The following is a 20731-nucleotide window of genomic DNA, read 5'->3' as shown; positions in this document are numbered from 1 at the left end:
GAACTTTCATCATTATTACGGATTTATGGAAGCAACATAAATGTACAGCAATAGTGAAATAATGAAATCTAACAATAATCGATAAGCGTGTGTTTTTTTTTCTTTAAAATCAAGAATAATTAATCTGTTGAGAGCAAATTACATTTTTTTTACAATAGTGATTAATAAATTCATGTTGTCTAATAATGCAATGTCAGAGTACATTAATAAAAGTTGAAGACGTTACATCTCACACTTTGACTTGTCATCAATAGCATTTTTAAATATTCTGGAAATTTTAAAACATTACAATTTAATTTTAAATCAGTGAAATCCAATTAATTACGAGACAGAATATCGAAAATGAAATTTCGTAAAATCCATTTTGAATTACACTCTATTTCGTAAAAGAAAGTTTCATTCGGAAGACAAAGGAAGGACGGGATTCCAAAAGACCAAATATTTCTCTAACTGGATTGTATATTCATATATCATTCAACGTGTCATTTGTAGTTCAAAAAATTGCTTATATAGTCCGTTTATTAAAATTATGCACGAGTTTTATTAGTTTTTTGCTCTCTTTGTATTTACATATATTGGAAAAGAAAGAACGATGGCCGAGTAAACGCGATGATCGGTTGTTAGTACAATTTCCGATCGATTTGTCAGTCGCAAGATCATAATAACTGTACAGAACTTTTATTTCTTACGTCTAATAATGCGTATTAAAACGAGGCGATGTCGCATAGCTATCGTTTCGTACGGAAGATATTTTCACATTTGCACAATATGTATCGCACCGCCTATGTCAGATATATCGATATATCGGCCCTCTCAACGAAGTGCAATGACTCTTTACTTTCGAGAGACAAATAAGTTTTCCGTCTTGATCGTGACGGTTTTTTTTTTTATTTTTATTTTTTTTGTTTTGTTTCGGAGCTGGGTAAATTCGTTCTTTGGCAGTGACTTACGATTTGTTTGCCTCGTGAGGCTTCGTGAAGGAACCAGAATTTTGTCTATTTTGAGGCTGCTGCTTATTGAGATCTCGCTGGTCACTCAACGATGCGGAATTATTTCGTCGTCGAGGATGACATAGCCTACTAGAGCCATAGGAACCAGCTCTATTTCGAAATTGTGATGAACTTGTAAAGTCTAAACATGATTTTTGCATGTAACTGTCAGATTTCATTTCATTTGGCAGTGTGATACAATCGTCTAATAGCACACCTGCCAGAGAATCTTCTCTAGCACTTTCGGAAACACTTCTATGACGTAATCTTGCAGCTTGGAGCATTTCATGTATTCGAGGCTATAAGAAATACATGCATGTATTATATGATGTAAAATTATAAATCTACTATTAATGCTTTAAATGCTTAAAACATTAATTAGTACATGAGTAAACAAATAAGAATTCTTGTCTGTAATAATACTCACTTTTACTACTCTGAAGTCTTCGATACTCTTGAATTTTGACAAGTATTCTTCCAATTTAGAATCTATATGCAGGTGATCAGAGTTCTTATAATATTTTAAAAATGCCCAGAACTTTTCCAATCCATACAGTTGTCCTGTTAAACAATCAATTAATTTGTTAATATTAATAATATTATTTATTGTGACATTTTAATATGTATATGTACAGTATGAATATGTACAGAATATGTATATGAATATATGTATATAATATATGTATATCTTGATGTAAAAATTGTCAAATTATTTTCTTAAATGGAAATTGTAATGCTGTCAATATTAAACTCCATTCATCGGACAAGAATGTCCTAATGAAGTTAATTAATTAAACACTTCCATTTACTTTTGCACAAATTTACCGTTTAACTACAATTATATAATCTTATAGCTAAACAACCTATTTTGTGCTAATATAATAGAAACATGAATATAAAATTTGAATAAAATCTTGACTTACCACTTTCATAATCATATATCGTTTCTATTTCGAAATCTTTATACAATACATGCCTAAATTTCTTTTCTAAGCCATAACTATAAAATCTGAAAAGACATTCCACTCCATATCGGTATCCTTCACAGGCATCCTCTTTGGCTATTGTTCTGAATTCTTCGTACATAGTACGATTAAAATTTTCTCGCAAGAAGAATGACCAGAAACGAAAAAGAGTATTCATTTCTTGTGATTGTCCAATGCCTAATCGCTTGCGTTCTGAAAAAAAAAAAAAAAAAAAAGATCAATAAATAAAAAGGTCATTTAAATATCAACGTATGATTTATTTAAATGGCAATCAGACTAATTACATTTCCGCATACAGATTTTCTCAGTCGGGAAAAGAAGACAAAAAAGATTCATCATCTTTTATACAAATGTTCAAATTAGTAACGTGGAAAAAAATCTTGTAATCACTGATACCTTTCAGGCAGCGCGAACGATACTTGTGATATGCTTGTTGAGTAAATCCGTTATCTTTCAACAAAGCATGACTTGGATGTTCACTAATAGTGGGACCACTTCCATAACTGCTTGCAAGATAGCCTTCGTTAGGACTTGTACCTGCGCTACTTCTGAAATAATAAATAAAAGAACATACTTAAAGTATATATGCAAAGTAAAATCGGATTTTCATTTTTATATTGATTATTTTCATTCAGATACAAATCTTTCTACAAAGTAATTTCTTCAGTCGGGAAAAGAAGACAAATATAAATATTTCATCATATTATACACATACACATACAAATCGCATGTTTCTTATTTGTACAAAAGCAAAAATATCAATAATGAGAAAACTTATGCAAATAAATAATACCAATTAATGGTAACCATACCAAATTAGTTAAAAAATAGAAATCTTGTAAATAGAGATATTTACAATGACATTTATACATTTATTTTAATAAATGTGATGCCAAAGTATGCCAAATTCATTTCTTCGACAAAGACAAATATACTATACATACCCCACAGAATGTGTTCGCGGACGGTGCTCTCGAACATCCATAATCCAACCAACATGATGCTCCACTGGAGGATTATTGCTATGACGAGTTTTCCGTTTTCGTGGTGTTGTCGGATCAACAGACGGTTCTTTCACAACGGCAAAGAAACGAGACGCGATTCTTCGTCCTCCTCTCGTTTGTGATTTCTCATTCCAACGACTCTTTTCCGATCTATGATCTTTCTTTTCCAGACTTACACTTGGAAGCTATCAAACGCAAATAATAACATAGTTTTACAATATTTGTTACAGAGAGGTAAACTCTTTTATTCTTTTAGAAAGATTGAATTACCTGTAACGACAAATTGGATTGTAGAATCTCTAAATCTTCTGTACAGGAAGGAGGTGGCGGTGGAACTTCTGGATTTGCTTTTCTCGGAACTTTTGGTGCCATTTTTTCAAAATCTTCTTGACTAATCATATTAATTGTCTTATAGCTTGCAATGGACGAAGATGAGCCATACTGTGTATAACATCAATTTGATAATACTCTAGATTCATTTGTTTTTTTGTATTTTAATTAGAAGAAGAATAAAATTATCTTACCCTTTGATTATTTTGCCTCCACAATTCGTCTTCATAATAATATAATCCGTCATTAATAAGTTGCACCAATTCTTGAGTCATTTTCACTCTTGTAATCCAATCTCCTGTTCTATCATAACCTTCATGCTTTGGATTTCTAGATGAGGTTTGCGTAAAGATAAGTATTTTATTAACATCTCTATCTGATAAATAATCCTCATCATCATCAGACCTATATCCAAAGTGTAATTAAAGATATAATTACATAAAATAGTAGAAAAAGTCAGTAGAAAAAAAATTCACAAATAAAAGATTTTAATTAATATCTTTAATTATTCTCTTCTTTACAATACAGTAATAAAAATATAAATAACTCGGAGAGAATTGGAAGATATTTCCATATTTTCAAATTTTGCAAGTTTGTAATTTTGTATGTATATTACAAAAAATGTACAAAAATTTAATTACTTTTTTTAAGGTTAAAGTAAAGTATTAAATATCTTTTTTGAGCATAATTTAAAGAATTATATATATTGAAAATATTATATATAAAATATTATATTGGCAACATTAATCCCAGTGTATGTATTAATCCTTTGTAATATCAACTGACCATTCCGAAAAGGCATTATGTCGACCTGTCGGAGGCGGCGAGTCGAGATCTTCATCAAGTTGAAAATTTAATTCTTCTCGTGTTTTACTCCTGTTCTCGAATTTTTCTTTTTCTTCAGATTTATCTTTGTGTGATTGTTTAACTCTTCTTCTCACCTATAAATAATTTTTTTCCATATAATATTCATTCATTTTTTAAGGCATGAATATTTTAAATATAACTCAACATATGATACAATAAATATCATGAAGATAATTACTTCTTTCCAAGCATTGTCGCTTGATGTATCTGATTCTCTGTTTATTTGTTCTTCTAACAAACTGTCTGAAGCGGAAAAATCTACCATAGCTGGTGTATTGTCGATCTTTACAGAAGAATTATTATTAGGAGAAATGGGCGGCATTATACTATTCGTCAATTTATAATTTTCTTCTTTTATTTTTTCAAATTGAATTTCGTTTCTTGTTTCGTTACTTTCATTCATAGCAGTAAATCCATTAGTCCTTTCCGTCAAGTCCATTGGTACAAATTCTGGTACATCAGGATTTAAAATCTCGTTTGCCATTGAAACGGAATAGTGGGATTCAAAAACACGAGGAACTGCGGGAATGGGTATCGCGAGTAAAGGTTTTGCAGCAGGGCAAAATGTAGTTTTAGAGGTAGGATGTATTACTTCGTTTTGAGATGAGATCGATTGTGAATGAGTAGAGATGACCGCATTGCTGGCTGATACATCTGAAATAGGCCATTTTAAAGGATCTAACTTTGTCCTAATCTGAAAAGTAAAAATTTAGGTTATTCGGAAAGTGCCCATTATGCACATATAATAAAGTCATCTTGTTAATTGTTAACATATATTGATAATTATAAATATATGTAAAGAGGTCTACTGTCAAACCCCATTCCTTGAACTAGAAGTTAGTTCTAATGGTGTTAGCGAATCCTCTTTTATTTACTCTAGCACAAATTTTCTATCCAACATACATATGTATGTTAGAATTTTTTTTTATATGTGCCATATGTACATTCAATTTCGTTAAATATATGATATTTCATTAATTTGAAATACATTTGTAATACCTTGTATCCATCTTCAAACTCTATCACCTCCAATTTATCAGATTCCATAACTGCAGTTATCACTAAATCTATATCCATTGTTAAATTTTGCACACGTTGAAAAGATGCGATCAAAGTAAGGGGCAAAAATCCTTGAGCATTCATTTTACGACGAAGAAAAAAGTCTTTTACAAGATTTTCTTCACAGAAATAATACTCTCTGTGATAAAAGAAAGTAAAATTATTGCATAGAAGTTAAATTGTATCAATAAAAAAAAAATGCAAGAAACTTACATTTGTTGTCGTATACATTCTTTTAGCGTAGGGATATCCATATAATTTGCATTAAAATAGCAAGTTCCCATATAAGGTATCATGTACCCAGTATCTGCATGTTCGTATTTATGTGTCTGAAAAAAAAAGAAAAGAAATATGATATCTCGTCATAAAAAATATGCAATACAAATATATACAAATTTTGAAAATTTTCAGTTCTACTGTCATTTATAATCAGAATATTGTCAGATAGATTCCCACTTATATTGTAACATCATTATTCTTATAGAGATGATAATTTAATATGATAATTAAGATTTTAATATTAGCAAGTAGTTACTTGTATATAATCCGTTGTAGCATAATTTGTATATTCGTGATCGTGTCGATGTCTAAAACCAGCACGGCCACGCCCGCCTCGTCCTCTACCTCTATAACTTCTTCCAGCGTCCTCGTTGATTATATCCTGACGATCTATCGTAATCTCGTTCACGCCAGTGCTCACCATCATTTGCTAATTTTATTACATTACAATTCATATATTATTCATATCAGTTTATTTTCGTTATAACAATTATGCAATGCATTAGTGATTATTATATATGTCATTGTTATGTTAAGAAAATAATTTTACCTTCGCCATTTCTTTCTCTGTGATTCTGAAATCTCGGCGATCGCATAGTGCCACGGTTTTGTAGATCTATCTCTAGTGGGACCCATTTTTGTTTATTCGCTATAAAAATGCGATATCAGAATAAAATGGGCGTTGAATATCAAGAATAATATTTTTTGTTTAGACTTCCAATTGGAGCAATCATTTTGATGAAAACTTTGATGAAAACAAATTTATTACAAGAAATTTGTTAAATTGTTATTTTGTCAAAATAAATACAAAGTGCATGCAGATCGATCTTTTTACCTTTTTTTTTCTTTTCGCCATTATCTGTTTGCTCATCGCTATCATCTTGACAATGGTTCTGCTCCTTATTCTCTTTGCCTCTGCTTTCTATAGTGCTATCTGTTTTAAATGTACTTGATTCATCATTGATTACACCATTTTGCTTCGAAGGAGATATGGTTGCTTTTTTCTAAATCACACAAAAAATTATTGTATTAATTTTCATTAAAAAATCCAATATAATTGCAAATTAGAGAAAAGAGACAGCGCTTAAAGAGTGCACATGTAGAAATGCTGAACATTTTTCAGACGTAAGAAAATTTTTCGTCTGAGGTGACATAACATTTCATTTCTCTAGCAAAAATTCTACACTCACAGATTTATTAATAAATCATGCAAGCTCTAGGTTTTGCATATGTCTATTATATGTCATAATAAATATTGTTTGAAATAGTTAAAATAAGTGGAATCTTATACTGTTCTAATGATTATTATTAAAACAGCAAATCCTTACTAAAAATAGAAATTAGCTGTACTTATATATAATTAAAAATAATTCATTTCAACAAAATATCGATGACGATACGTACTTCTGCTTGCGTTCCTAAGGTGGGCCAGTCTCCAATGTTCGTAAAATCACTTGCCTATTGCGTCAAATGTTATATTATTAACACAGTATATAATATATTAATGATGGAAGTAAACAGATACCTCGTTGCGTAAATTTTTTTACATTTTTCACTCTTTTAATATTTTTAAATAAGAAATATACATGCAAATTTTTTATTTTTTTCATTATTTTTATATCGGTAATATGATTCTTTTAATTTAAATTAACATTCAATATATTGTATCAACATTCTGTATATTGTATCTAAATTAACGATTGTGAATTATTGTAAACTTTGCAAATTAGTGATATAGATATCTATTTACTTTCATTTCATTCTGAATTTTTCAAAAATAATTATATTAGTCGTATTTTTATTTTATACCTTATAAAATACTATAAACGATATATCTGACAATATATCATAGAAATTAAGAAAAATTATATCTTTTAAGCTTATTATTTATTATACAATCATATACGTAAGCTATAAAATTTATTATGTTTCGAGATAAATATATACATGTTTGCATGAAAGAAGATAAAAATATTACATACGTTTTGATTAAATCTTCTTCTATCTCTGGGAGCTCTGACAATTGTGGGCTGGGCACTCTCTTCGACACCATTTTCTGCACAGCAAAAAAAAAACACAAATTTACATATAAAACTTATTCTATGCCCAAAAGTTTTGTATTCTTAAATTTTGTCACATTTTAATGAAAAGAAGAAACGAAAACGATACAACAATTATGTGAAGCAGTTGTATCGAGTGAAAGTTAATTTAAAAGGTCAAGTCTCGATAGAACCATTTAATTCTATTCCTCATCATGAAATGTGATACAAGATCATCAAAGTAAAAAAATTAATATAGTAAGAGTAATTTAAAACTCTTATAAACTCTCTTTGAAACTATACATATATCATTATCATCATGCCATCTAAAAAGCTTATTATCGCGAATAATATCAAATTTGCATTTCGTACATTAACATAATACGCGTTTAAACATATCCATAAAAAATTATGATTGGACATAATTTTATTCCTTTTGCCTTGCACTTTCTTATCTATTCATGAACTTTTATCGTCGATGTGCCCACAATACTATATACCAAACCAACGCGTCTTCGATCTTTACGTGACATCGTTAAAATTAGATATTGGTACTCGCATCCGAGTATTATATTTACTTGTTGTGTTAAACTTTTATATGTTTTCACTTGTTATTTTAAGATACATTTCAGATACATACATATAGGGACACATTTGTATGTGTTTACATAAAACTATGAAGACTGTGAGCAATAAACAACAAAGTATTGATTGTAATTGCGCAATTATTGCGTCAGAATATATATTCCAATTTATAAAGAGATCCTGACAAAAGAACTAGCCAGCAAATTCTTATTGAAACTGTCGTGCAAGAAATTCTCCGCAACGAATATCGCGAAGACGAAAGAAATATAGAATTCGTGGCTCGTGACGATGAGAAAACTGGAACGTTTCTAACAATAGACAAAAATAAAATTATGCGGGAAACAAAACGACACACTAAATTCGAATATTACAATAATTTCAGAGAAACATAAAAATTAGACAAATTACAACAATAATCCCACAAACAGTTGTAGTATGTAATCAAACACACAAATTTTGTACATATTATAGTTTTGTATATATTATCATATTAATTATCTTCTCTTTGTTATAAAAAAAAAAAGAAAAGAATGAATTAAACATTAAAGACATAGGATTTTTTGTATTTTACATTTGAATTTTTTATTATGTTTATAGCTTTTTTATCGGATTTATCGTATAATTATACGTTTGAGTTTTACCATTGTCTTTATTAATCAATAATATTTATACATAAAAGTTTGCTTCCTCAGTTTTATCAAGAAGCGAAGAGCTGTACAATCGACAAGGGCCAAGTGAGACGTGAGTAGATTTCATGATTTCTGTTTGAATCAAATTAATCCTGTCTCGATGCCGAGCAACTTCGGAGAACGTTAAAGTCAGTATGTAATCATGAAAAATTACCGCAAACATGCAATTATTGATTTTAAAAAGCTAAAAAAAAATGGACATCTAAAACGATAAACAACGATCCAAATGATTTGAACATTTTCTTTTAAAATATACGCAAAATAAAATTCTCTTTTCAATAAATACATTAATCATTCATTATCTCTTTATTCTGATATATTTGTGATTGCATGCTATGCGTGATACATTTTTGTCGATGTCTCTTCCAAAAATTATCTTTATAATATTAGATCAGAATGCGCGATAATATATCTCATGAGCATATATTATAATAACTTCAAGTCTATCACGAATGTATCCGGTTTGACCGAAAGTTATAGACTAAATTATCGGAATAATAGGTAAGATTTTTAAGTCATACATAAAATGTATACGTAAAATTTAATGACTTAGTTGAATGAGTTAGAGATAAATATTTTTATGATAGTCGTAATAAATAAAGATATTTTAAAAAAGCAATAAGAATATATACACAACTAAAATATATATATATATATATATACGACTGTAAGTTAAGAAATATGAAATATGAATAATAGTTTAAATTATTTAGTCGAATTTAATCAGATTGCCACTGTCAACTTGATCCTTCATCGTTGCCTTACACATTATGAACTAATGTGCATAATGAAAAAGGTAGTGCCGACTTACGTTTAAAAGTATCGTTTCTACTTTGGTTTATCTTCATCGCGGCCTGTTATCGTTGTTAGAATCAATAATCCGATACGTGCGCTAAGTGGCAGTTTCATTAAATTGTGATTTTTAATTGCATCAGCATTAAGAATACCGTTAATAGTTTACACGCAAAAAAAAACGTATAGTACTAATAATGCTTTGATGCAATAGAATGCAGACGCAGATTGTGAATTGAGAATAAATATTACACAATATCAAAATCCAATAAATAAATAAAAAATCTTACACTTTTAATTTTCACCGTGAATAATTAATTGAATGTATTAAATATATAATGCAATAATTAAAAGTTCTTTATTATTTGATGTAGCCAAATGTAACAAAACCATGTAATCGTCACGTTATTTTAATTTCGTCGAAATCCAAATTCACGAATTCTTTGAACACGATTTCGATATTGCATTTTGCAATAATCAACGCGATAAAGCGCGATGTATCGCGATCGATGCTGAAGTCGTGTCGACAAGCCACTGAGAGCAGGTTGATTTAAGAAGCAAATCTACGATTACGACGAATGACGATGGAGCTCTGCTCGCAATGGTCGAGAACGTGAATACTTTCGCCTAACGCTGGAATAAATATCAATAAATACCAAAAAATATACGAGTCGTGTCTATTATGTATATATATAAAAAAAAAAAACTATATTCTTCCTGCGAAAATATCATCATCATCATTCAATTATAATTTATTCATGTGACGTATCAAAATTATCATTCTTTCGCAATATTTTTCAAATATTTTCTTCTTTTTTTTTTTTAATATCAATATTTCATAAAAGAGCAAGTTTTAATACAATACACGTATAATTTTATTTGATTTCTTTCTTTATTATTCTAATTTTAGTTCGATTCAATTTTTTTTAGCTCCAAATAGAAAATATATTATTAAAGAATATTTGTCGATATATAAATGAAGATTACAGTGATGAAACTAAATTGAGAAACACTATCCTCTACCAATTCGAAATGCCTGGGCATATTGATCGAAAAATATTTGTTGGACGAACATTCTAGCTTCTATTCGACCGTCCCGAAACAGGTTTCCATTCTCGCGACTCTCACTTTCTGCGACATATTTTAATCGAATGCGGAGTTATTGGTCAATTGCAACAAGACCAAGGTCCATATTCTCGTTACACGTTTATGGCTGAATGCGTCTGCTCGCTAAACTCTCATCTTATTAATGTAATCCTCATATTAGATACATATAAGTTTAAAGAAAGCAACACTAAACATAGATCGATGGATGGATTAAGATGTTGGATAAGAATGAATTATAAGAGCCACCTTATTAATTATAAAAACGTACCTTAATCGTAACATATAATATTTATCACAGAATTCCATCGAGCATATTCAGTAACAAGAATATAAAAGCATAGAATTTATTTATGTGAAAAAAAAGTATATAAAAAGCATTGAAGAAATCTATTCAATCTTTTGAAAAAGAGTGAACGTCTGAACACATGCAGACTGTCAATTAAGACACATCACGTCCGCACGCTTCTCTAGTAACTGCATTGTGTGCCGCAACTTATTATCACGACATGGAAGAAATGTCAATGTCATTGCCCTCGCAATATTCTCCCACGCTCGTCCCATGTGATTGTAATAAATGGATCAATTGCAATGGTCACGCCCGCAGATTTGATGAATTTTGCATTAGAAACTCGCGTGCCGTAAGCAGTCGTCGACACGCGGCGCGTCTCGTTACGTTTCCGATAACAATGTTGATCAAATAATTTGTTGCATGTTAATATTTTTTTGATATATATAAATACATATTGTATATATCAAAGAAAAGTATGAAATTTGAAAAAAAAAAAAAAAAAAAGAATAAATAAACTAGAATGTCTCGTCAAAAAATGTCCTTTTATAGAAAGAAGATTTTTCTCTTTTCTCCTTCTTACTGATATCAAATTTATTAATATTTGATTCGAATTTGATTATGTACTTTAAAAAATCAAATATCATGAAATATAACATCACAAATTTTATAGGAAATTTTTTTATAAAAAAAAATAAGACCTTTCTTAAAAATAATCTTTTTCCCATAATTTCACTAGGCTTAAAAAATTTATTAAATTAAAAAGTTGCATTCAGCAAAATAACAGTTTTACTAAATTGCAGAAAAGAGCAAATAATTCGTTGTAATAAAAAAATTTTGTTGGTTTGTTCCACGAAAAGCAAATCGAATCTTTCGATATGCAAATAAATTGACGAAAGTAACACGTCAATCGCCCTATGCCAACATGGACATTCTGGTGCCACGTATATCTGAGACGTGTTGGCAATGTAAAGATAAGACTGCCACACAGTCAGGCACTTACCATTTTTATTATCGAACATTCAAAATACCGGCATTTGCCAAATAAACTTAAAATATTTTATTTCAGTGTCCAAAAGTTTCTACATTTTAAATAACTGATAAATTATTAGACATTTAGATAATAGCAACAAGAGGCATTATATTATAGCAAAAAATATTTAAAATTTTTTTATTAAATTAATTAATAAGTAATACAACACAAAAATTTATATATAATGAAATTCTATAGATAAATGTAGGTATTTCGAGTGCAAAATTTTCTTATGAGTGAAGATATTAAGAATTGATGAAATACAATAATATGTGAAAATGATACGGCGGTTATATTTTATCAGTGGATTTCTTTTATCTCAATTTTTTAACGCTCGCACATTAACGCGTTTCTATTTTCACGCCTCACGTTTCGTAATATACATATATATATATATATATATATATATATATATATATATATATATATATATATACCGATACATCCGATGCAGCTCTCCCGTACAGTTTGCCTCGTAATCTCTTGACATATTTCTAAGTATCCACACACACGCACACGCACAACACTCCGAGCTAAAAATGTGATGACAAATAGAAAATAAATTAAAATATTGTCTTTAACTGAAAATATCTGTTACTGGAAATGTAATTTGAAATAGCCTTTGTTTGAAACATTGTACGTAGATTTGCATCAATGATTTTTTTTATATTTATGCGATTAAAAACATTGAAAAACATTTTTGACAATAATTGGGTCCAATGAAAATAGGCAATTGTACTTTCTCCTTTCTCGAATTTAATATGAAGTTTATGTTAAGAAATCTTTAAGTATTAATAAGTATTAATCATCATAAAATATTTAACGTTGAAAATTATATTGTTATTGAAAAAAATAATTAATTTGAAATTTTTATAAAAAAAAGACATAGAAAGGAAGAGAGAAAAGAAATTTATATCATGTATATAATATAATCTATTTATAGATAATATCCCGTGAAATCTCAGATATTTCAACACCGCTTCTCGAATTTCAACGAAACTACTCAAGCAACATGCCAATAAAATAAGAAATTTTCGCGCGCGCATGTTTACGCGACAAATTAATAATTATGTAATCGTTATCGGAAACAGTCTCGCAGGGGAAAGGAGTAATAGCTATCGGAAAGTTTGGAGAAAGAAGATAAGTTACTTCAAGAGGTAATCAAGACGAAATACATGGCCTCATGTAAAATTCATAAAGCTTTACTTGTCGACAGCGTAATTAATATTTCTGTATCCGTTGGAGCTTTAATGACACAAAATAAATATTCAACATAAATATTTTGTATAACAAGCATCGCGTAAAATTAATCAATTTTAGTTGTTTGTCAATTCAAGTATAAAATTTATTCAAATTCAAAATTTATCTATTAAACAAATTTGTCCGTTGAACACATTAGAAGCAACAAATACTGCACTAAAAAGCATTTTCTTTTCGAAAATGTTTGAAAGAAAAAACGTATGGTTGTAATAAATTACACTTTTTTATGGCTTACGGCGAAATGTGTGTTCACAATAGTTTGAACAATGCTTTGTTCAAACTTTACTTTTACTGGTTTTACAAACGAATTTAGAATCTAAAGAATCTAATAGAATCAAAAAGGTTTTTTTCTATCCCGAAAAGAATGGTGTTGTGACCATATTATTTCGCATAAAGAAATTTCTACCTGAAGAAAATTTACTGTTTCGTAGAATTAGTATAAAGAAGGCAAGCTGTGCTGATTTTTCTTGTCATCAGCTAACGGATATTCGAAAAGTCTTGAATAGTAGTTTCTCGAATATTGATTATTCTCAACTACTTTATTAATAATTTCGTATCAATTTATTAATGATTTCGGATAAGTGCAATGTTTGCTTATTATTTATTATTAGTTAGATTTACGCTTGTAGAATAGCTATGTATATAATTTTAATCAGAATAATTTCTTTAGTTAATTAACTGAAGAATATAAAAGCAATCCATTTTCTCCAAATTAATGTTTTCTTCTAAATTTTGCAATATTTTAATTTTTCAAAAAAGATAAAACAATTTATCGAAACTTTAAACATATGACTTTTGTTTCCATATATGTCTCTCAATTAATCGATCGATCGATCAGAGATTAGATAAATCCTTCAACATTAAAGGCAAGGATATGAAAAATAATCCAACTCACCGATTGTGTCTTGAGGCTGTCGAGGCTGCTGCTGCTGCTGCTGCTGCTGTGGCTGTAAAACCCTCCGCTCTCTGTCACTCTGTCTGTCAACGCACGTGGATGTCACTGTGGGGACAACGTTGAGCGGCTGTTGCGATGTCTTGGCGGTTTGCGGCGTCGATGTCCTGTTCCTTGTCCAGGCGTTGACCGCCGGTAAGGGGGCCTCGACGTATTTGACCGGCGGTGGCAATAGAGTCGTCTGTGCCTCCGCTTCGACGTTCGGATCGTGATGATGGGCGGCCTCCTTCGGGCCATGTTCGATAACGCCATTGCGGTCGCCGCGCTCTCTGTGCGATCTCTCGTCACTGCCGCGTCTAGCGACGCCCCCGCCACCGATGCCGACGCCATTGGGACCACGTGGTTGTTGCTGATGGCGGTTATTGTTTTCGCGTAGCCGGTGACGCTCGCGATGACTTTCCCGGTGTTGTTCGCGCATCTTCTCCTTACGACGGGCGCCCTTAGGGGCGACCGTCTGAAACTCGCCGTCGTTGCCAATGTCGCCGTTGTTCGATTCACCGGCAACGTCGCGTTGGCCATTGTCCTGGCGTCCGTCGACGCGCGCGTTCAGCGTTCTCGGTAGATTCTCATAACGATTATCCTTCTCCGAGAAGTTATCCGATGTTTGAATCGTCGTTCGCGTCACTTGACATCGGGGCATCCTTTGATAGGACTTATCCTTGACCACGCTTGGCATTAATCTCTCCACCATCGTCGTTGCTTGTTGCTGCTGCTGAGATTGTTGATGCTGTTGCGCCCCGGCCGTTACTTGCTCGCCAATGTTTTCTTTATTATTACTCTTGAAGGAAGTCGCTCGACTTTGAGATGCGCCCTTCGGATTTAATACACTGGCGTAGGACTGACAAGGCCCCGCCTCCTGCCGCTCGCCGTTGCTGCGAGCGCCACCTTGGTTACTGGCCAGCTTGGCCGCCATCTTGCGGCGTACGCTGCCAAGGGACAAAAACACGAGGTTTTATGCGCACGAGGTCGCGCGTTTTATTCGATCTATGAATTTACTCTACGTCGCCGATTCGCCGTCGACGGTCGACGGGACGTCACTTTCGCGATCAGTCCCAAGCGATCCGTCTCTCCGCCCTCAAGATCGGCAATTATGGCCAATGATGACTCGCGTACCGTACTCACGCGACCAGCAAACTAACCTCGTACGCGTCCTCGCGATTCATATGCCCCTCTCCATACTGAGGGTCACGCGCGCGACTGCTCTTCTCGACGAAGAGAACGCGACGGTGATATCTCCGAGTATCCGCTTTAATAGGCAGATATGTCAGGCAGAATCTCGCTCTAATAGTCTTCCTCTCTCTTTGCAAAAAGACGCGCGCGCGGTCCGCCGGAACACGCGGTCGTTCGGACAAAGCAGATGTAGTACTTTTATATCTCGCTTATACGTCCCGACGTAACACTCCGCGCGACTTTCACGTCGTAAGATCGCGTGGAAATCGCACACGGAAATTCGTTCGTTCACGCGAACAAGATTTTTCGTACTTTGCGACAGATTAAGCAAACGCGCTGACTCGACGTTTTTACGAAACAGTAATTCCCGGCGAGTTAGCTTTTTACGCCGCTCGCTACCGATCTGCGCAACGTCGCGAATCACGGGACTATCCTCCAGGGAGCGAACGGTCGTCGGAAAGTCTTCCGGACGCGCAACATACGCGCGATTCGTCGCGAAAAACGTTAGCGGCACTCGGGCGCTTCGCAACCTGGGGATCTCTATCTCCGGTCTTTCGTCTTCCGTCGCCGACTACGCGTTGAGCTCGCGACGTAATTCGCGGCCGCGCGAAATTCACACTTGATGGCGAGCACTCGTCACGTTGCAGCTGGATGTTGGCACGTCTACCAGTACCGGCGTGGCATCGCGTTACCGCGGATTACGTAAACACGATGCATTTTCGACGGAGCCTTTTCTGTACGAGAACGGTATGCGAGACCCGCGAGACACATGTGGCCGTGGCCAATGCTGGCGAGCACACGAGCGACTCGCACGGCTTCCGGTTTCATTTGATCATGCGTACCACACGCCAGATGGCTACTGTAGTTTCCGCACCGCCTAAAAATTTCAATATCCCCAATACTTGCGTTCGGAAATCTACTTGTCGGCAAAAAATACTGTTTCATCCACCAATCACGACGAAGAGATCTTTGCTTCTGATTGGTCCATCAAACGCTATCCTATCCGATGAGTATATTTTTTAAGGCAACCAATCAAAAATCATATTTCAAAAATTAAAAAAAATATTGGCTACCGTGGGTGCGTTCCATTTGGCAATTATTACAAATACTTTGAAGTATTTTATCAAAAAGAAGTCTTTTTTTCTTCTTTCTGATTTTATTTATCAATTGAAATAAAAAAAAACTTTCGCTTTGATTGATTAATCAGACATTAATTTTAAACATCTATACGACGAATAAAGCGTATCCCGTTTCCTATGGTATGTACCGTTAAACGTTTTATAAATCAAATGTAGATAGTATCAAAGTAAAAGACTTTATTCGTTTATATATTACGATATATTTTTATCACTATAAATCGCACGCTCTCTTTTTCCATTTTCGTGCGTTTATCAATATTACACATGCAATGACACACATCATTATGTATTATATAAAATATTTAAAATAACAATTATAACAATTTATCTTAATAATATATAACGCTGTACACAATAATTATATCTACAATTTACAAACATCAAAAAAATGTATTTTATTGAGATCGTGTATAAGTCTATATAAACAGTTATATGAAAAATGTATGTCGCTGTCACATGAGTTATTGCTTCATATAGGAACAATTTATTAATAGATAATCTTCTTTTATGTATTCTCTAATGAAATAGTTGATGCTATAGTTGATTAAATTGTAACAATTGTACTTTTAGCAGACTGTTATCTGCAGTCATCTAAAAATAGTTTATAGAAGATATGGCAATCTTTAATAGTAGACAAGTTCAATCACAAAATTCCGAAAAAATATTCCGTTATCTAATTAAAAATTTTAAATAATACAATTCTCTAAAACAATAAGCATTGATTAATAATGCAAAGTCATCAACTTATCTCGATAGGATACTTCTTCAAAGATCGTTGGATAGATTCAGCTATTGTGGATCTAAAACAAAATACATGTGTTTTGAAGCTTTTCTTTATCTTCGACATAAGAAAATTATAATAAATTTTACCTAAACACTTTCTGATGAAGAAGATATGCACTAACATGGCCAGCATTGATGTAACGAATTTCAGCTCCTGGCCATATTTTATCAAGGCTCATGCAATGATCTCGTGGTACATAAGCATCGTTTTTGGCGCAAACAGCAATAATTAATTCAGTGTCGACAGGTATCTCGAAATTTTTTAAATGTGTACATTCGTCCATTACACCACGCATAAATTGCAACGCTTCGTGCTCGCGCCATTTGTTGTCTGAAAATAGTGGATGTTTCGACACTGGCAACAAACAAACTCCTGCCATGGGAAAAACAATAAATCTCATAAAATCATGCTTACATGCTGCTTAAGATTGCCAAACATCAAGATAACAGATAATAATCATCATATAAACATCACAAACATTAAAAATTTTTCAATTTCATTATTCAGAAAATAGGAACTGAGATCATCTGTGATTTTTTACCTACTTCTTTTTTCGCAAAGTATGATAAATTAACAGATACAGTTTTTGTATACAAAATAATAGATAATTAATTATATGAAATTGATTTACCTTTGAGAGTATTAGGATCCTTTGGTTTAAATTTGTTGGAAATCAAATTTAAAGGGAATATTTTGGCTGCTGCCTTTTCTTCCGCGATTTGTTGCTGCAATTGATTGCTCTCATTTTTAGATTCATATTTGGCAGAAATATTATTATTGCTATTATTATTAATAGAGTTTGTACCATTTTTCATATCACCTAAAGTATTATTGTCTTTATAGTCTTCTTCAGATTCTTTTCTTAACTTATCGACTCTTTTCATGCTCGCAGGATAATGCTTTACAAAATGTTGGCCAGCTAAGAAAGCATCCTAAAAATATATTTAATAACAAAATAAAAGAACGAGAAAAAAGAGAAACTGTGGTAATATAAGTAGATGCTATATACATAAGAGATAATAGTAATATATATTTACATCATGATCAATAATTTTCACCATTTTTGCGAGATCGTTCTGATATATCTTATTAGAAAAATATTGTGTTTCCAAAAGTGACCAGTTTATTGATGCGCTCATTACACCTTCTGTAAATACAGGTGAAGCAGTTGACCATGACAAGCAAGGTACTAACGATATCGGTTTCGGCCAATTGGTAGCTGCTAAAGAAGCCATCTGTAAAAAGAAAACAGTATATTTAGAGGTATAATAATATGAAAAGTATAATTTTATCAAATTAAAACTAACATGTCCACCCATTGATAATCCAGTGAGACCTAATGGACCTAATCCTTGTTGTTCGCACCAATTCAATAAAACAATTGATTCCATTATCAGGCAGCCTCCCATAATAAAAATGTCACACACATTATGCAAACTAGAACGTCTGAAAGAAAGATTGCACAATAAGAAAAAAGACTGTGGAATCTTAGCAAAATCTTTGCGTGATTTTACTCTAACAAATCTTTTAATTAAGAATTTTATGCAAACAAATCTTCTAATTAAGAATTCTTACATTTGATTATCTGGCTTTCTCAGACCATAAAATGGATTTTCCAACAATATTGACGCTATCCCAGATTCCTTGAGTAGTGGTTTAGCAATAAGATTTCTACGTCGCCAAAAAAACTAGTTAATAAATAAAATATAAATATTTTTATAAGTATATACTGAATATCATACTACATTATACATTTTGCAAAGAAAAAAATTAATATAATAAGGAAATATATAATTAATATAATTATGTTTAATATTTACATGATCTCCTGTTCCTGCAAGATGTAAACAAACTGGTTTTATTTTATGGGAACCCCATTTGGTTGGTAAAATCACTTGAAAGTAAGCCATTTTGGTTTTATCTGGCATTATCCCTGGAAGATGTTTTTCAAAAGGTGATTCAAATTGACCTTCGATTATATGACAATCTGACCATACTTCATCCTGTCATATAGAACAAAGAGAAATGTAATACATATTTATATATATTATGAATAATTATGAAATTAATATTAGAAAAAAATGTTGAATACTTTTGTTATCTCTATTGGATAGTCAAATGGTATCATATTGTAGCATGCTTCTCGATTTGAAATGACTTTTCTAAATTCAAAAATCCTGAAACAAAATTGTCATTGTTTAGATATTGCAGATTGCAAATAATGACATGTCATAAATGTATCTTCTAGATGGAATAATGTACAATTATTTTAATAAAACTTATATTATTTATATGCGCTATAGACTTTAAGCTCTAAGCTGTTGCATTTATTTTGCATATAGGTATAATGATTAGTTGTAATATTTTTGCGTTGATTGCAAATATGTTAATTTAGATAATTAAACATTTAGTTGTATAATTGATAGAAATTAAAGTATTTTTATTAAATATATAAAATAAAAAATATATTAAAATAATTTCAATTATTGTAAAGTAATAGTTTAAAATATATTGCATTGTTGTGCTTTTTATTATTGTTTTTATTATTTTATTATCAAAGAGTGGTCTAAAATTCTAAAAAATCTAAAACATATATATCTACATGAAAGTATTTTTCATGACTAATTCAAGGAGTGAAGTATTCAACAAGTGACGTAGAATTAGGTTACATTCAGAGGATAGAGAATCAGGTTAGCCACTTACCTTTTTAGAATTTGAGGGTTGCCCCATCCCTTCGTGAAAAACTTCGTGAGCAATATGCTCCTGTAAACGGCGTCTAGACGGCTCGGAGGCATCGCGGTAAACAAATTAGGGTAAGTTATCCGCCACTACGTCGTCATTATCGGATATTTTTGTGCATCGTATGCGGAGAATCCAACGAACGCGCATACGTCGGTTTATTCACGTATCTTTTTTTTTTTTTTCAGGTTTTGACTGTTTCACAGCCGCGAATGCCTTTATGTAACGATGGTTAATAATGTGCTTGAGTGATGTGTAAATGTGAGTATTCCACGGAAATCGCGATGTCGGTTATGGATTTTGCGCGCGAACACCAATCAAAATGCATCAAATGGAGCATCAGGTGATAAGCGCGAACGACACTCAGATTCCAAGGTCACGCATCTTTGCGCGTAAGTACAAATTATTCGGCTTTTGCGCATAGAAAGAAGGCGACAAGGCGTTTAAAATATAAATATAAAAAATAATATTAAAGAATAATTATTGTAAAGTAAGTAATCTCTTAAAATATATATTTTCAGTAATAATAAATATTAAATAAGCATTACTCTTTTTCTCCGGAACTAAATAAATGCGTTTGCTTTGTCGCGTTTAGTGTGCAAGAGAGTATTTCTTTTTATTTCTATTATTTTTTATATTTTG

General features: G+C 31.9%; 3 protein-coding genes across 6 annotated transcripts in view; 1 reads left to right on the top strand and 2 right to left on the bottom strand.

Moving 5' to 3' along the window:
• Nucleotides 1-517: 517 nt before the first annotated feature.
• On the bottom strand, nt 518-16237 carry LOC126855429 (la-related protein 1B). Its single transcript, XM_050603062.1, is given in 18 exon segments — nt 518-1288; nt 1417-1550; nt 1913-2167; nt 2372-2523; nt 2920-3164; nt 3250-3420; nt 3504-3714; nt 4096-4250; nt 4355-4870; nt 5176-5374; nt 5449-5564; nt 5771-5876; nt 5878-5944; nt 6065-6163; nt 6350-6518; nt 6919-6972; nt 7497-7570; nt 14201-16237. Coding segments are annotated over 18 exon segments (4035 nt in total). The 5' UTR covers nt 15171-16237; the 3' UTR covers nt 518-946.
• Nucleotides 16238-16719: 482 nt separating this feature from the next.
• LOC126855452 (protein ABHD18) lies at nt 16720-20457 on the bottom strand. 2 transcript variants are annotated; one of them, XM_050603112.1, is made up of 9 exons: nt 20054-20457; nt 19443-19527; nt 19171-19353; nt 18926-19038; nt 18658-18796; nt 18388-18585; nt 17982-18282; nt 17437-17722; nt 16720-17366 (listed from the first exon to the last, which is right to left on the bottom strand). In XM_050603112.1, exons 1-9 carry the CDS (start codon nt 20143-20145, stop codon nt 17306-17308), a joined length of 1458 nt encoding a protein of 485 aa, XP_050459069.1. In that variant the 5' UTR covers nt 20146-20457; the 3' UTR covers nt 16720-17305. The 2 variants fall into 2 exon arrangements, with proteins under 2 accessions (XP_050459069.1, XP_050459071.1); XM_050603114.1 differs by having other exon boundaries at nt 17437-17680.
• Nucleotides 20024-20731, top strand: part of LOC126855455 (tumor necrosis factor receptor superfamily member 4-like) — a 35328-nt gene continuing 34620 nt past the window's right edge. The window contains exons 1-2 of one of the 3 annotated variants that reach the window (XR_007688236.1): nt 20024-20163; nt 20278-20481. The gene's annotated coding sequence lies outside the window, so the exon portion shown is untranslated. Of the gene's footprint in view, nt 20164-20277; nt 20482-20731 lie in introns of those variants that run through there. The other 2 variants (XR_007688234.1, XR_007688235.1) reach the window with 2 other exon arrangements.

This window comes from Cataglyphis hispanica, chromosome 16 (assembly GCF_021464435.1).
Source record: "Cataglyphis hispanica isolate Lineage 1 chromosome 16, ULB_Chis1_1.0, whole genome shotgun sequence".
NCBI lineage: Eukaryota > Metazoa > Arthropoda > Insecta > Hymenoptera > Formicidae > Cataglyphis > Cataglyphis hispanica.
This window is presented reverse-complemented; position numbering and strand designations above follow the sequence as displayed.

Excerpts from the sequence above, each read along its gene's own strand:
- LOC126855452 (XM_050603112.1), bottom strand. The coding sequence starts at position 20,145 with ATGCCTCCGAGCCGTCTAGACGCCGTTTACAGGAGCATATTGCTCACG. Across the intron at positions 17,723-17,981 it reads GGATCCTAATACTCTCAAAG|GAGTTTGTTTGTTGCCAGTG; the intron begins GTAAATCAATTT and ends TTCCCATGGCAG. Across the intron at positions 17,367-17,436 it reads CTTCATCAGAAAGTGTTTAG|ATCCACAATAGCTGAATCTA; the intron begins GTAAAATTTATT and ends ATTTTGTTTTAG.